This window comes from Genypterus blacodes, unplaced genomic scaffold (genome assembly GCF_046128005.1).
Source record: "Genypterus blacodes isolate CSIRO-AG114 ecotype Tasmania unplaced genomic scaffold, CSIRO-AGI_Gbla_v1 ptg000156l_1, whole genome shotgun sequence".
Taxonomy (NCBI): domain Eukaryota; kingdom Metazoa; phylum Chordata; class Actinopteri; order Ophidiiformes; family Ophidiidae; genus Genypterus; species Genypterus blacodes.
This window is the reverse complement of record NW_027466957.1, coordinates 6,970,680-6,987,780: the sequence shown is the minus strand read 5'-3', so window position 1 is coordinate 6,987,780 and position 17,101 is coordinate 6,970,680. Positions and strand designations below refer to the sequence as shown.

Genomic DNA, 17,101 nt, shown 5'->3' with positions numbered 1-17,101 from the left:
ATATTTAATTGTTAATAGCTACGTTGTTATATGCATCTTTCGTTAATTAGACGCTTAAACTCTTTAATGTGAGGGTGCAGTGAATCAACCATGATCAGAGCATTTCGTTTTTATTCACCAATCCATTTACTGTATGTACAATATGTAAACAAGAACGAGACATAAGATCAAAACAGACATGCTCACAGGAAAATAATATCTAGCCAAACTGCGATTTCCATTTTGGCATAATCCAATTTACAGACAGTCTGACTAGGTTTTACATCACTTTTGGATAACCGGTTGAACAAAGACTTTGCTCAGCACTGACATTCATGATAAGTAAATCATTTTCAAATAATTTTTTTAGACACATAGAAATGTGATTTCATTAAACATACTATAAAACATATAACGCTATAAATATTGTTCATGTATCTTATTACAAAAAGCTTTGTACAATTTTATATTTTTATTTTTTAATAAATCACTGATATTTATCATGTATACAATGTGGAACTACGATACAAAACTGGTATGAGCCAAAAATGCCACTTGACGTGACGCAGACATGGTTGAAGACAGTATGGTAAAACTTGCATCACTCGTAACGCCTCTGATGGCACGACATGAAGTGAATACTCAATTGTTAATAGTCGTTTTACCATCTCTGTCGTACATGGAGAATAATTAAGACAATGAAAACAGTCTTTAAGTACTTCAGAACAGCACTGGAAGTGTTAATGTAGCAAATGATCCATGGTTTGATGTCATATTCCCGAGATCTGAAATAAAGTGGTGATGAACTATTGTGTAACATAAAAGTAAGATGTAAATACAAATCACATTTTATTTCTCAAGTTGAGCTACAGTCACAAGGTGAATGCACTTCAACACAGCATTGAGGAAACTGCAAATAAAGGATGAACCAAAGAGTCTGTTAACCAAGCAGACATACAAATGGGAATGGAAAACCAAAATGATTTTTCACTTAGGTGCAGGACTTCAAGCAAGTGTGCTTCACGTTTGACGCCAAAAGCCCACATATCGTGCCTGCAAAATGTTCAAGAGTGTCTGTAGTGTAGTAATTAAGTCACAGTAACGCCAGTGCTGTCCTTGCTCTTGTCCATATATGCTGGGGAGGAGCTTTTGTCCGGTATAGATCCTGCAGCAGAGGAGAGGGTCTGTGGGGCAGGAGAGTGGCCAGTTGATTTGACTGAGGGGTCCGAATTGGGGTCTGCCTCTGGCTCCTGTTGCGAACCTGAGGCTAGAAGGACAACACAAAACAAGATGAGGATATGCACAACTTACAAACATGATTCTGTGTGGCTGCAGAATTTGCTCCTTATCCCACTTAGGTTAAGGGTGAGGCTGGGTGTATAAGACACAAGGACAGAGTAACATTTCCATTTGTAATTACCAAGTTAAAATACTTTAAACATTAAATACTTCATGAAGGCCTCTGAAGGAATGGGTATTTGAGTAGTCTAAATTGACTTCATAAGCTTATATGTACATAAAATGCATACACAGGTTACCCGACTGCGTGCAGGACTTCATGTGTTCTGGCCAGTGGGCTTGTTGGCATGGATAATCACAGTAACTGGTATTCCAGCAACAGTAGAAGATGGCCTCTTTCCTGCAGTTGGCACACCACTGTTTCTTTTTGGTCTCATCCACTGCCTGCTGCTTTTCTACCTCCATTTGCTTTTTCACCTCTGCCACCAAACGCTCCCTTTCCTGCTCCAGACTCTGCCTCATCTCAGCCATTGTCAGTTCTGTATTTAAGATGGCCAAAATGTTGGAAAATGAATGCCATACACATTTGCAAATGACCACATGTATATCATATTTATATCAAGAATTACTCAAGCATTAATGGGAGCAGCATACTTACCCAGATTGTGCTTCATCTCCGACAGCTCTTGCTGATGCAACCACTGCAACTTCTCAATCTCTATCCTTAACCGTCGAATCTGTGACAAAAAAGGCTGCAAAAATTATCTTGCATAAGTTGTGAAAGTGTCCCATGACATACTGTATATAATGAACATTGGTCCGATGTCCTACACTTACCTCTGCAATTGTGTTTCCTGATGTGCTTTTAGATAGGTCATTGTAGATTTCAGTCATTGTTCCTTTAATTGAATCCATGATCTGCAAAGGTTAGGCAATCCCATGTGGCATTAGAATAATCCCATATTAGACGTACTGTACAAATTCTGTCCCATACAAATAAAAGTGTAAAAATGAAGTTAACTTTGCTACATTAAATACTGTGACCTTTCTATTTTCATAGAGCAAAGGATTATGTCTTACTTTGTTTGTGTACTTGGCAATATCTGCAGCCACATCAGCTGAGACTGTCGGGATCTGCACGTCCAACAAAGAGGAAGAACTGGCAGAGGTGACCTGGGAACCTGTTGATGAGGATGGAGTCTGAGGTGAGTCTTTTTGTTGTACTGTTAAAGATAATGGATGGAAATAAAGCAATCACTGTTTAGTTCGTATTTGATCTTTTATGTTGGATTGAATGTTGGGATTTATGTTTATGATGGTAAATGCACCTTTGACAGCTTGTCTGGTCTGATAGCGGGTGCTTGAAGAGGAATTCTGCTGTGACTGTATCTGCTGTGGGCTGCGTGTCTGGGCCGGAGTCTGGGCCGGAGTCTGGGCCGGAGTCTGGGCCGGAGTTTGGGCCGGAGTTTGGGCCGGAGTCTGGGCCTGTGCCTGCACTGCTGGCTGTTCTCCATGCTGTTGCTGCCTTTGCACCTTCTGCATATGCCACTTCTGAGAGGATGTCTGGAATTTGGTAGGGTTCCAAACTACTGCCCTTTGCACAGCCTGAGCAGTCTCTTTAGGCAGTAGAGGGCGCTGTTTCTTTATAGATGCAGCAGCCGCGGGCGTTGTGGAGACAGAGTTGGAGGAAGGAGAGGGGGCACCAGTTGGGCCACCGCTGGTTGTGGTGGTGTTGGGCTGGCCAGAAGATGCAGGGGAAACAAGGTTGAGGGCTGCTGTGATTGGGGGTGGCGAGGGATCTTTCAGGTTGGAGGAGGACTCCCGCGCTGGTGTGGTTGCTACAGTAGATGAAGGCAATTTGCCTAAGGTCAAGAAAAAAAAAGACAAAATAATACCACAACATGAGGAATACATTTCTCAACTTTTCTTCCGACATGTGAGAGGCACACGAGAGGCTGAATATGTGAAACCCCTCACCTTCCAACTTGGTAATGTTAGACTCTTTGAAACTCTTGCTGGCAGAAGCCCCTGGCTCTCTTCTTGTCCTCTTGGAATCACGGCCTCCATGTTCATCCCCCAGATCAATCACCAGCTCTTTTTCAGAATCAGAATCTTGTTCCAGTGAGGAGGCAGCACCTGCCCTTTCCTCCTCTGAGGTTTTGGGCTTGTCGTTGTGGAGCAGAGACTGTGGCGTCCTGGGCTTCTCCTGGGTGTTCCTCTCCGGGACATTGATGCCATGTTTATCTTTGAGCAGGGGTTCAGAGGTGGCTTTATCCCCGGTGCCGACAACTCCCTCCTTATTCTCTCCCTCTGTGGTTGGTTTGGGCCTCTTTCTCTCCGCTTTGTCCTTGTTGTCCTGGGCGGAGGTCTTTGGCTTGTGGTCCTCATCGCTGAGATACTCACTGTCACTTGAGTCAGATTTCTCAGAGTCTTCAGAGTCGCTACGTTCCACATCTTTATATACATCTTCAGAAACGTCAGCTATCCCTGCAGGGAGATGCACATTCTTAAAATTCTCAAATGATGATAAGGTAGACTTAAATAAATAAATAAAAATTATTGGATATTTTCGTGATTGCAGTAACAGCAGACAACACAGAACATGTACCAAGCTGTGCCTTGCAGCTTTCAATCGTCTTCTCCAGACTCGAGATGAGTTTCTTTGGGGTAGTGAGGGCAACTGGCACTCCCTGTTGCTGCTGCTGTTGCTGCACAGTCTCACTCAGCTCTTTCAGATCCATCTCAGCCTTCACACGATCTGAAAATAAGTATTGGTACAACTTCATGCCAGTCCTCTTCCGAGTACCACATGACAATCTGTTGTTCATTAGCCTACATGACAACATGCATCGAACATATGTGCAGTCAGTACTAACCCAAGTTGAGATTGAGGATACTGCCTGTGCCTGAAACCCTCTCCTGCTTGGGCACATGTCCAGAATGAAAGGGCTTAGGACTGCCTGTAGAACCCATCTTCCCTGAGACAGGAGATGCTGCAATTTAATAAAAATAAATAAGTTGAGATGCTTTGTTTTCTGCATATAGTTCATTTCAAATGGCATCACAATGTCCATGGCTTTACAATTAGAATGATCTAGATTGATTACCGCTACAGTCCATCGATTCCTCTCCAGCACTGTAGGGGACGGCAGAATTCCTGCTGGCCTTTTCTACACCATCTTGCTCCCCATCAGACCCTGTGTGAACTGAGGAGTTAGTGCTCATGGGAGACCGTGGCATGTCCGTCATCGAGAACCTCCGGCTCATTCTGCTGGGTGTGGAACTTTTGGCAATGACCTTAGGAGATGCAGTCATGTCAAAATTAAAGCGAAGTTTGTCAAGTTTCTCTGTTTTCACTGCGCCAGCATTGGGATTGGAGGGGTCTAATAGCATCTGCAATTGGTTATTCGGTGTAAAGGGTGTACGGAAGGGTGCATAGTTGAAGACCCCAAATTTTTTGCGAATATTTTCTACATAGACTTCCATTTCTTGCATGGCACTGTTAAAAATACTCTTTGTCTTCTTTACAGAAAAGGGGATCTCTTTGGACATGAGGTAGCAGTTGTTGATGGGGACCCAGGCCCTGTGTGGACAGAGCACAATAAAACAAATAAGAATTAAGCAGGAGACTATTTTTGGTGATATTTAGGTGAAGTCACAGAGATAGGAGGAACACTTAGGATCAAAAGCATGTCTTACCTGTCATGTTGTCCAAAGAAGCGCGCGTCTACCTGTCCATCCTTTTCCCGAAGTGCTTTTGCTGGCCAGAAGGGAAAACCCTTTAGCTTTGCCCAAACCAGGGGGTGGGGTTGACTCTATCAGAGACAAAAATGTTTTAAGTTGCTTCACAGACTTTCAACATTATCATAATACCATAAATATATTAAAGCATGGTAAACTTATGTAATAACTTACACATGGTTCACAAAACCAGTTGTCCCTTTTTTGGCATGCGGACAGATAACACTCCGGACACACCTCTATCTCGTTCATCTAAAATTGGATGATAATGACTTTAACATTGCAGAGAGTTCAAAATAACACCACTGATAGTATCAATACTTAAAATAGTAAGTTACCTCATGTTCACAAATCTTGACAATGACTTTAGCTGTTGCTGTTAGTTTATGATTACCTGAAATGAAGTCATGGATAAAGTTGAATGATATCTTACTTTAGCAGAGTAGGAGATTGCTGATGTATGTCAATGTGACCAACCTCCATTATAGATGATGCAGTTGTGCAAGATCCATTTCATGTCAGCAAGAAAGGCTTCTGTGCAGCCAAACATTTTCTTTTTGATATTCTATCAAAACAGGAAAGGACAAAAATGACAAATCATTTCAATTACAAACTCTGTAGGTATTCTATAGGTATTACTCATATCATGATACCTTTTCTAAAGTACTCAAGTCCATGGGGTGGAAGATATACTCTGCGTAATCTGGGTGCTGTTCCAAAGACACAGGCTTTTGAAAAGGTTCAGTCTGCTTGGTTAAGAGAAAAAGAGAGAATGAGGAAAGACATAAGCCAAAATCCAGCTTCAATCTCATTTCTATCATAAATACCAGACCACTGTTTTAGAGCAGAAAACACTTTTTGAGCAGACAACAAACCAACATACTGTGCATTTATGCGCTATTGTGAGTCTTACCCCAGGTTGTTTAATCTTTTGAAGAGCAAACTTGAGCAAGTAGGAGAGTTGATCTATTGTCAGCATTGTCATCGCTTTGCTCTGGGTTTCGATGCATTCAGCAACAGTGATTTTCTTCAAAGAAAATACAACCAAAGATATCCATATTATGGAAATGACAAATGTAATGACTGACATCAACCCATGAATAATTCACATTTTAACTTGCCTGAGGTATAAACCATCACCTTTTGATTCATGATTCAAATTTGAACCACAGAAAAGACGCGCATAAGATCTAGACTTTAGCCTGGTCACACCAAGTCTGAATATTTCAAATGGAAACAAATGCACTGAAATGATCAGGTACATTTCCATGTTACATGCTTCACTGAAAAGTCTGATGGACAAAAGGGAGCATTTGAAACTCTCATGTGAAGTGATTTCCACCATGAGGCAGCATATTCAAAAGTTAATGAATCACCAGGACTCTCACACCAACAATTTGTCAGACATAGTATAATTGAAAGAATGATTCATTGATTAAAACCAATAAATGGACTTTATGAATCACACCATGCCACAGGAGGATAGATAACATTCAAAACCGTTTGCTCTGGTGAGTCATTTAACTTTGAATTAATGTGCATATTGTTAAATGTTTCTATGTTTTGGTTTGTCAGTTGTGACGTATGCGTGACATCAAGCTCTTCTAATGAGCATATAGATAATGAAAGACAATATATGTAAGTTAGCTTAAATCAAGTCCAAAAAAGTGGTTAGGAGGATGGGTGTTTATAAAAATAGTAAACTATCAGAAGCAATATGAAAAAGCTTTGATAAGGGGATGTGAGATGGTGTGTGTGTGTATGTGTGTGTGTGTCACAGAATAGCTAAGCACAGCTGTCAAAGCAGCCTACAAAATATGGAGTTCACACAGTGACATGACATAAATAAACTCTGCCTAAGCATCAAGCCAGACACTGCTGGAGGTTGATAAGACTCTCTGTAATCAGCCCGCCGTGGTCAGGGTGAGAGCACCTGAAATAGTGACATGATCTCACCCACATTCATCCTGCTGCTTGTGGACGCCGCATATTTTTTCATCATGTACAATTTACTCTGAAAATGGCAAAAATGTGTGAACAGGACCGCTGCAAATTACTCCTAATTTTCCCATCAGACTCGGTGTGAACAGGCCTTATTAACTCTTCAACGTCTCTCATTCGCCATTTCAGGAATGTCAGACCATGTGCCAAAGAGCGATGGTTTGACTGGTTTTTGAGCCAACCAAAGTCTAATCTCAAGCAGGTGATTAGTCAACTTGGTCTTCTTCTCTAGCTACATATGCCGCGGCACACAAGTTTCAAATGCTTGCCAACAAAATCGTGGCTTTGACTCCCAAACACATGTGTATCATTTGTGAGACACACACATACACATATCCTCAGTGAGATACCTCACACTCTGGACAGAACCAGTCGCCCTCGGGCTCAGCTGGTAGTTTGAGGCACTTGGCGTGGTACACCCTGGGGCAGAGCTCACAGCAGAGCACCTGGCCCTCTCGGTGGCACAGCCAGCAGTAGAAGTCATTCCTGCCGTCCTGCGGTACAACATCAACAGGGTCTGTGGTGAGTGCTGGCTGCTTCATATAGTAAAAGGGACCATGTCTTAGCTCTGACTGAAATGCAGGCAAGAGAAACAAGGGGGGCAGGTTTCAAAAACACGCAGGAACAAACACAAAAAGGTGCAGTGCAACAGAAACAAGCTGGCAGTAAGGTGGGGGTAAGCAGCATGGAGGCAATAAAGCAGGAACCAACACAAGACTTTTTTAAATAAGCAAATCAGTATAGTACATCTGCATATTGTGTTTAAGAGGCAGTTTCAACTGTGGTTGAAACCAAAGTAACCTAACTGGTTTTTGGAGGCCATGAGCTCATCTTACACCTGTGAGTGTGACTTGTTTCCTGTCAAGTGCTGTGCAGACATTCATGGAATTCACACATTGCCATAGAGGCAGACGTGACATGGTTCACAGTTCAAGATGACGTTCTACAAGGTGAATTCATCTTGAGCTCATACCAGCTGGATTTACACGAAATTAAAGGCCTTCTTACACTACCCCTGTCATTTCTCTTCATTTAAAAATGTGCAGTCTTCATAAACGTGGACCTTTCTTGAGAACAAAAGCATGTTTTTGAATTTTTTAGCAGCCTACAATCTATGCCAAAGTCACAGGCTGTTACATTAAGCAAAAAGGTCAGAGTTGCCCGAATGTCATGCAAGCGCAACTTGGGACAAAAGGGACTCACACACCACTACACACATTTGAGGAGCAGGTGAATAACAAGTGAACCACTATAAGCTGGTACTAAAATGCATAAAATGTGAATTTGGTATTAATGACCATGTGTGATTTCACATGTCAGCACTCATCGAATCCTAAATTGCTAAAAAGTCTCATAAACAAAATATAAATTTTCAGTTAACTATGTATTGGTGTCACTGCCTTAAACATTTGGTGCCTACCACGTGCTTAACATCCCCTGAATGTGCGCCACACCCACACAAAGGTGATCCATCCTTACCTGGTCCTTGTTGTTAGGGTTGAAAGCACCTGGTTTCTTCTTCTTCTTGATGGGGCTGGGGGAGGTGTCTGGGGGAGAGTGTCCATTGGAGGAATGGGTGGGACTGGGCACCTTTCTCTTCTGTGGTACGGGGGCCCGTTCTGCTGATCCTGGTGGGTCAGGGACTGTGGGTAACGCACAGAGGTCGTCAGGTCATCAGAGGACAAACGCAATGCATTCAAGTCGGAATGAACACCATATTAAAGAGCTGTGACACTAAATACAGCAGGTGAAACACCTCGGCCACCAAATGATTCCCTTGATCTCTTTTCCTTCGTGCCTAGTGAGAAACGCAGCACTGCAGTGTCCAATTTACACCACTAATGGCAAATACAGATTGCAACTGCACTGGATATAGAAAACATTCCGTAAATATTTGACAGCAACATGATTACATTACCTTGACATATCAACATTATTCCTTGCTAGAAGGCTGCCTCTCAACTGCTGTGTATGGTGCCTGCTGATAGACTGTGTGTTGATACTTGATACAAATTCTAAACAGGAACAGAGTCAGGCATAACAGATTCTCTGTGTAGCCCTAAGAGACCCACTGAATGTATGAGACTGCTCTCACAAGCTAAATCCCTTCTTTATCTTGTAAAACCAAGTCATGTCAGATGATGACTGTCAACGAAGGGAGCCTGGCCTGAGAGACTTACCTTTGGATCGTATAGATGCATCCATCCCCTCCACTACATCAGACTCTGTCTTTATCTCCTCCTCCGCCAGACTGCACCGAAACAAGAGCACACAGAAACACAGGCAAACACAAGTCAGAGAGGGTGTTCACAAACCACATCGGCGTAACAGTAAACAAGTGGAACACCACCTAAGGTACCCAGGTCCCAGAGGATCTGTCAGCTGAGACTCTACAGGTTCCCGTTGCCTTTTAAAGAAAATGCAATTTCAACATGTTTTTGACATGGCGTGTCAGACTTCAGCCCCATTACCATATTATCTGACAAAATAGTCACAATCTATTCTTTGGGTTCCAAGAGAGACATGGGTAATGATCACCATGGCAACACTCTTTCCGCTAAGCACAAGTTAATATTCACAACAACACATGGGGTCATTTAGCCTGCACCTCCATCCTTCAAAAAGACATGGTAGGATTAAGACTCCTGTCTGGCTGCACTGTGATCTTCGCGCCACACTTTGTTAATGTGTGACAAATTGTAAATAGCCCAATAGTAGCAACAAGGCCGGAGGGAAATGGTCGAAACTACAGGTGAGATAGTGTCTCAGGGTGATTAATAGTATGTGCTTCTGGCACCTGTCATGCCCCTTCTCTAACAACAGGTACACCACCCCCAAGGCTTTTAGGCCCATCCATGGAGACAAATATAAACTGCTACAAACCTTTAAGGTTGAAGCATTCTCACATATATAGAATACTCACAGCAGCTATGTGAACATTTATTTTTTTAACTTGTTGTGAACATTTAAAGACCCAGTCCATCATTTATGCACCACATAAATTTGGATGATATACAGACACATAACTGAAAATTACAGTAAAAATGGAAACATAATTTATAATTCAGACTGATGCCTGATGTTACTCTAAATATTTGAAGAACTATCGGTCAATTCAAAAGAGATAGCAGGTTGCAATACTGCGATATAAATGTCAGTAATGGGGAACCATAATTTTATAGCAAGGCCATGTTGCATTTAAGGCTGCAAAATATAAGAGCACATTCTCTCCATCACATAAGCCGAGCATTGGAAAATCCCGGTTTCCCAAAATCTCTGATAGTGCCCTCTTCTGATTTCCTCCAAGGGAAAATAAGGTGGGAGGGTGATTGCTTAGCCATAAAAGGAGGCCTTTGAGTGTTTGGTTCCCTCTTTGTCAGAGCAACAGAAGGCCCTGTTCCGAGGATGTAGTCTTATTCACAAGCCCCTTGGAAACCCCCACCAAGACCCCCTGATCGGTCACACACTTGACCAGTTCATAGCCCTGGCTCCAGCTCTGGGTTTCATCTACGACTACAGGCAACGACACAAAGGTCAACCACATTTGTGAGATAAGCCTTTTTTCCTCTAAAAGCAAAAGAATCCTCCTCATTCCCCTCCTCCACTCTTTGAGCAACATTCCACAAACGTTGATGAAGTGAATATCAGTTGTCAGATAGGCATGAATGCATGCAGACATGTAAAAACAAAACAATGAAAACTAAAGGGCTTGTAAGGGCTTGAAATGTTGTAACGCCCACACAGAACGAGATTATCTGCCATGAGCACGTCGCCTATTACACAAAGTAAACACATATGTTTGTGTCACAATGATTTAGACTTTTTTTTTTATTCCAAACAAAACACGAATCAGTGTCACTGAGCCAGAAGAGTTAAGGTCAGTAATCACAGCTATCAAAGATATTCTCAATACATTCCTTTGTTCTTTTAGACAAACTAGTAGCTACCATAGGCAAGTAATCAAACAAGCTCTCAGAATACATGCAACATCAACTTGAATCATTTGAAAAATGAAAGAGATGAGTTGACCAGGTTTTAAAAGGCACATGGGTGTCATGTTTCAGCCAGCCAACAGTCTCTTGCACAGGCACACACACACTCACACGCATACATACATACATATACACACACACACACACACACACACCTCCAGGGCCTTCCTGTTCCGGACAGAGTGAACAAACGAGGCCCACATGAAAATGAGAAAGCATTAGCCAAGTCGCTCTGCTACGTGCACCAAAGCACTGAAAACACAGAACACCCTGCATCAGCAGGAAGCCAAGAACTACTAAACAAACTGCCACGACCTTGTATTTACTTAATACCAACGGCAATATATTGCTGCGACTACCAGGAAGACAGGAAAAAGTGTGCTATTCCAAAGGGCATTTTCAGACCAGGAGCTATGTTCCACCACACAAGGAGAGAGAGGCAAATAAATCCTTAGCAGTGTTTGGGATATATTCCAGAAGAACCCAGGTTCAGGAAAATACTGACAGTATCTCCCTTCAGCAAGAAGTACCTGATGGACAAAAAGGAAACCACACTGACTCAATGGCTTGAGATTCCACTCCTGTGAGAGACGAGCAGGGTTCTCTCGTCACAGAAAATGGAGGCCACAGCTTGCTCCCCTCCCCCCTCTCCCCCATCCCCCACTCCGAGATTCAGACTCAGGCACTGCCACATCCATGCAGGAGGACCAGAGAGATCTGTGGAGATTACATTTTAACATTAAAAAAAAAACATAAAACAGAGACATGACGAGACAAACCTTCACGGACGGTCACAGATAGAGAGAGAAAGAGGGAGGGAGAGAGAGAGAGAAAGAGAGAGAGCAGAGGAAATCCAGCAAAGTGAGGAGCATTCATTTAATTTTTTCCTCTACGTCTCCAGTCTTGCCTTCTCTCCTTCACTGTGAATACTGCTGTCATAGAATAATTTAATTTAAAGAAAGGGGGGAAAAAATGAGACCGTCACCAAAAACACAACTGGCTCTGGGCAAAGCTATTTGCTTCATCTAAAAAGAGGGAGATATATTGTTTTTACTCTTATCTGCAAAAACGGCTCTCCATGTGGCAATCCAGACAAGATATTCAATGTGGACTTCATACTGTATTCTTTGTATTGTAACTGCCAGTGAAAACAATTGAGAGTAACGCCATTGGCTGAAAAACAGTCATCCTGCTCACCCTGCTGCACGTAGCCCCCTCCAGGGAATATTAGGTTTGCATTATGAAAGCGCCTTGGGTTTGATGAAAATAACAAGACACGTTCAAGGCCAATAACCACGCAAAGACAAAAAATAGATTAGCTTTTGATTTCACATGCTCACACCAGCACAGCCAGGGCAAAAAAAAGGTATCAATTCACAACAAAAGCATTTCTTTTCTACCAGATACATAAATCTCTTAACATGACTCCTTACAATGTTTGAAAGATTTACCAATGCTTCCTCCTGATCTGGGTATAATGTACACGGTTAGGACAGAATACATTGAATCAAAGAAGAATTTGACCTGGATATTACTTGAGCTGTAAAGGGTGAGTCAAAGATGGCTATGGAATTTTCCAGAAGGCCCTTGCTCTCCCTGCTGCTCTCCCTCGGATTGTCAATCTTTAACCTCAACTGCAGCTGCAATTGGCTGGAGGGCCAACAGGGTGGAACATTATTGGACGGCTGTGCTGTGCCACACGGAGCACACTGCGCGAGCTTCCCTCTTCCTCTTAAAAAGCCTTTTTGCTGCAATGCAGAGATTTCCCCCTGCATTAGACAGTTTGTTTTCCTTCAGCTTCGCTTGCCCACTTTGGATATGACAAAGTCAACCAGATGGGATTTGAATTTGCCTTTTGGGAGATTAACTTGTGGTTGTGATGCATATCTCAGTAGCTCTCAAATTCAACCTCTGCTGTCCTGTCTACATGCTACAGGAAACAGCCACAGATGATTTGCTCCTACACTTTACGCTGTACGCATTGCTGACATTACTCAGTATCAATGGAACAGTTATATTCCAGGCTCACTCAGCACTGTGGGGGGTGGGGGGAGTACTGTATATATAGAGTAATAAAAATGTACTCTATTTTACAGCATGACTGAGAGTGCATCATTATTAGGTAGACATTGATTGTATATCAAACATTTTTCTGTAAGGCCAGAGAGAGATAGTGAGGGAGAGAGAGAGAGACAAAAACGTCTCTTCTTTCTATACAGTTTGACCTCTCAATTTACACATGACACAATGAACAGCCTGTCTGCTGAAGGCTCGTATGCCAAGTTAGATTAGATTTATTTTCTAAAACACTATCACCAAAACAAACACACAACCTGCTGTAAAAGTAAAACTACAGAATCAAGGTTAGCTTTCTGTTTTTCTAAAAATAGGAAAAACCCTGAGCAGCACAACAGATAGGAGAAAAAGGATTAGATACATAAACGAGGGTCAGGTTGACGTGAAGAATGGTGTGAAAAACAGGTAAGAAAACAACATTTTAAGGTAGCTGTTCTGCTCCTGCTCCTGTGAGGGGAAGAAGAGAAACTCTGTAAAAACAAAATGGCGACTGTGTGTGAGGATCAGAGAGGAGGAAGCACAGTCACAATGAATGGTGCTGTGGGCTTAAGGCTGAAAATGGAGGTAACATGAATCTGCATCTTTATACACACACAAACAGTGTGTATACACACACAAGCACCCACCCATGTATAATATATATATATATATATATATATATATATATATATATATATATATATATATATATATATATATATATATATATATATATATACACACACACACACACACACATATATATATATATATATATAAATATATATTTTAGTATTAGTGCAGTTTCCCCCCCATGTCCACATCTGTTGCCCCCACACCTATCACTGGCCTGGCAGGCATGACAGCCAAGAACATTTCACAAACCCTATCTACTTACAAAGGAAAGGGTTCATAGGAACACCCCCCTGCACTGCCCATCCCCCTCAATCCTTCTCTGCCAGGCTAGAACTAGAACACAAGGCTGCCACAACAGAAAGGGGAGATGAGTGCGAGTGCCATTTTTAAATGTATATCTCTTTTGCATAATAAAAAAAGTAAAAGGATTTGCTATGGTCCACTCTGCCTCTTGTGTGGCAGCCTGTGTGTCAGAAGCACCCATGTGACCCTGGCACACAGTGGAAGAGCAAGGGTGAGAGTCCTTACCCAACCCCCTACCATCAGCAGAGGCCTGCAGAGGCCTCCAATCCACCCGAGCTCCTCCTCCTGGACACCAAACTGGTTTTAATGTGTGCACAAATATCATTGCAAACCAACACACCACCACAACAACAAGAAGGAAGCCATGTTATTAGAGTCGAGATAAAAAAGACAGAGCTTACCTCTGTGGATGCATGGCTGCCTGACACAGTGTTATGTCAACACTTTTAAAACATGGAGGACACTCTCAGCCCTCAGCCGGGGAAGGCTCCGCTCTTCAGGCAAGGCGATCAGGCCCTAGCGATGTTAGCCAGATCCTGACTGGTCCCTTTCCTCACAGGCAGGATGCAAGGCTGCGTCTGATTGGCCGAAATGTTTCCTGAGTAATTATCTTTGTTCAGCACAGGCAGGGGCAGCCCTGTGAGTGTCAGAGACAGGGGAAGAAAAATAAGCAGAGAACTAGGCCTAAACCGCAAAATAACACCATTAACTGCATCTTTTCACATACACACCCCATATAGCAACGTTTTGAAGGTTCCAAATGTTGAATCTGTTGATAGTTGTCTTATTTGAAGGCTGTAAAAGTAGAAATGGCAGCATGTAGAGTGTAAAGCGCAGGACACCATGGCTTCTCTGCACAAGCCTCCATTTTTTTTTGTGGAGAGGGCCTTTGTCTAAACTCCTCCCTCCCTCCCAGCCGTTGTCAGAGGCAAGACACAGTATAGATTTCCACATACATTTGCAAAACAGTCTAGAGCAAAGGGAAAAACTGAATTTTTAATTTTCAAAATGATCCTATTGTGTATTGTTAATGAGTATCAGTATCAGTAATTTTATTTTATCTTAATTGGCAAGAATTTCAAGGCAAAACAAAAAGAGCTTTTTCAACAGTCTTACTGCAATACACTTCATATATATTGACAGTAAGTTAAGCAAACTATAATATTTACTATGTGAAAGAACACATAAATTGGGTTCTTTCACCTTCACTCACTATAAGTATATATATAGATATATATATATCTATATATAACTACAGTATATAGTTAGGATAGTAAGGAGTTCAATTTAAAAAATGCAGTGTAGTGTTTTGTCTTTGCTGCCCGTGCTGTAACATTGCAATTAATAATTCAACACAACCGGATAAAGCACTGTTTTTTGGTGTCCTTCTGACTTTGGGTAAAACGTTGACATTCAGAAATATAGTAAATGTATGCAATTTAATAAAGCAGCTGTACAGTCGGTACAATCTTTGTGAAACCCATACTGTTTTTTTTTTTATCATCTGCGAGATTTGGACTCAACTCCTTTGGTCATTTGAGGCTCTACTTTTGGTGATGTTACATTGAATTGCAATGTATTGGAATAATTACATTTTGTGATGATTGTATAATACTTCGTATTTCAGTATGTTGCTCTATAGATACAAATGGGCTACACAGAATATTTTTCAAAATGTGTTGAAATGGAGTTCAATACAAGTAAGATGAATGTCTAAGTTTCACAAAGGTAGAAGTAGCCAACCCTCAGCTGTCAGAGATGAGGCCTGCTCATACGTTACAAGATGATCAATTTTGAAGGGTATGTAAAATTGGACACTAACTGTAGTCCTATTCCGTCCCAAATATGGGACGACATTGTCTAATTATTGCGATGTGAGCTATTATCAGCTTATCTATTGTGTTTTAAAGTGCGCCGACGTTATTCGCGTGTGTAAATTATCAGTGTGGTCCAAAAGACACGGAGAAACATGAAAAAGTGGAAGCGCCCAACGTGGGGCTCGAACCCACGACCCTGAGATTAAGAGTCTCATGCTCTACCGACTGAGCTAGCCGGGCTGCTATATGATAGCCTCAGTGCTAATTGTATTTGTTCAATGCATAATGCTGATAATCTTGGTATGTATCATAGACGTCGGTCTACGGTGTGTGTGCGTGTGTTTACCTGTGCAAGCCTGCGTTCAGTGCCGCTATAAAGACAAGTAAAGGGTTTATGTGTATGTATGTGTGTGTGTGTGAGTGAGTGAGCGAGTGAAACAGTGAGTGAGTACACTACGGTTCCAGTCTAGCTCATACTGACCTCTAGCGGTCAGAATTAGAACAGTTTGGGTGTCTTTTTTTTCTAAAACATACTTGGTTGCATATGTTAAATTGGAAAAAATATATAGAAAATGTTAATAGGACCGACTCGTTTGGCATGCTTACCTTAGCAAAAGCTCGTTCCTGTTGCACGTTACACCCGTATGGAAAGTGTTAACTCTGGGTAGCTGTGTTGGCTATCGCTGCCTTAAGATCAGGTTTCTTCCGCCAGCTCATGTCCCAGGTGTTGTTTACACGAACTTTGCTAGACGGCGTTGCAGACCATGAATTCAATTATAACTGCAACCCCTAAATGAAAGGGGTTAAGAAAAACAACCAACGTTGCTTAATGTGCAGTCAAAGGGTTGACTGGATTTCCACCACATTAGCTTGCGCTGTAGTCAAACATAACGCAAATATAGCTTCCGGGCTTTTTCCCCAAATATATTTTCTGGAGACGAGGGAACTATTAGGGGGAAGGAATACTATGCATTCACGTGGAAAATAAATTGAATTTGGTAGTAATTCTGTTGTGTTGCATACGTTTTTCTTAAATTGTATTCGGTGTAAATTGAGCATTTTATGTATTCTTTGGGGGGGAAAGAAAAACAATACTCATGATATTCATATTGAAACTGATTCGACACCCATTACAGGCGTGATGTTGGTTTATTCTGACAGACACACTGCTTATTCTCCATTCCTCCGTGCACCATCGAGGCCACTGAACCCACCAAATCGGTATTGCTTTGACATAATTCACATGTATCGAACCAAACAAGAGCTGAAAAATCCCATTCTTGATCAACTCATTTCACCCAATTTACCTAATTAATGACCTCGTATCGTCGATGATCT

The 17,101-nt window shown here is 41.9% G+C and overlaps 1 protein-coding gene and 1 non-coding gene across 16 annotated transcripts; both read right to left on the bottom strand.

The window, feature by feature from the left end:
• Positions 1–94: 94 nt before the first annotated feature.
• LOC143012971 (MYND-type zinc finger-containing chromatin reader ZMYND8-like) lies at positions 95–16,482 on the bottom strand. Of its 15 annotated transcripts, none has more exons than XM_076166339.1 (21): positions 16,370–16,482; positions 14,348–14,583; positions 9,141–9,211; positions 8,440–8,603; positions 7,311–7,532; positions 5,873–5,986; positions 5,613–5,705; positions 5,437–5,524; positions 5,298–5,353; positions 5,134–5,211; positions 4,918–5,033; positions 4,326–4,801; positions 4,095–4,211; positions 3,827–3,976; positions 3,196–3,705; positions 2,547–3,080; positions 2,299–2,441; positions 2,056–2,136; positions 1,877–1,970; positions 1,509–1,757; positions 95–1,246 (listed from the first exon to the last, which is right to left on the bottom strand). In XM_076166339.1, exons 2-21 carry the CDS (start codon positions 14,359–14,361, stop codon positions 1,068–1,070), a joined length of 3,549 nt encoding a protein of 1,182 aa, XP_076022454.1. In that variant the 5' UTR covers positions 14,362–14,583; positions 16,370–16,482; the 3' UTR covers positions 95–1,067. The 15 variants fall into 15 exon arrangements, with proteins under 15 accessions (XP_076022454.1, XP_076022453.1, XP_076022460.1 ...); XM_076166338.1 differs by lacking the exon at positions 16,370–16,482 and adding an exon at positions 14,678–14,814; XM_076166345.1 differs by lacking the exon at positions 16,370–16,482 and adding an exon at positions 14,678–14,814 and having other exon boundaries at positions 1,518–1,757; positions 1,877–1,955.
• trnak-cuu (transfer RNA lysine (anticodon CUU)) lies at positions 15,931–16,003 on the bottom strand. Its single transcript has one exon. It is a non-coding gene; the product is annotated as a tRNA-Lys (tRNA).
• Positions 16,483–17,101: the final 619 nt, after the last annotated feature.

Coding starts and splice junctions, on each gene's coding strand:
- LOC143012971 (XM_076166331.1), bottom strand. CDS start 12,727: ATGCAGGGGGAAATCTCTGCATTGCAGCAAAAAGGCTTTTTAAGAGGA. Junction 5,212..5,297: donor TCAAGATTTGTGAACATGAG/GTAACTTACTAT, acceptor ATCCAATTTTAG/ATGAACGAGATAGAGGTGTG. Junction 4,212..4,325: donor GGAATCGATGGACTGTAGCG/GTAATCAATCTA, acceptor ATTAAATTGCAG/CATCTCCTGTCTCAGGGAAG.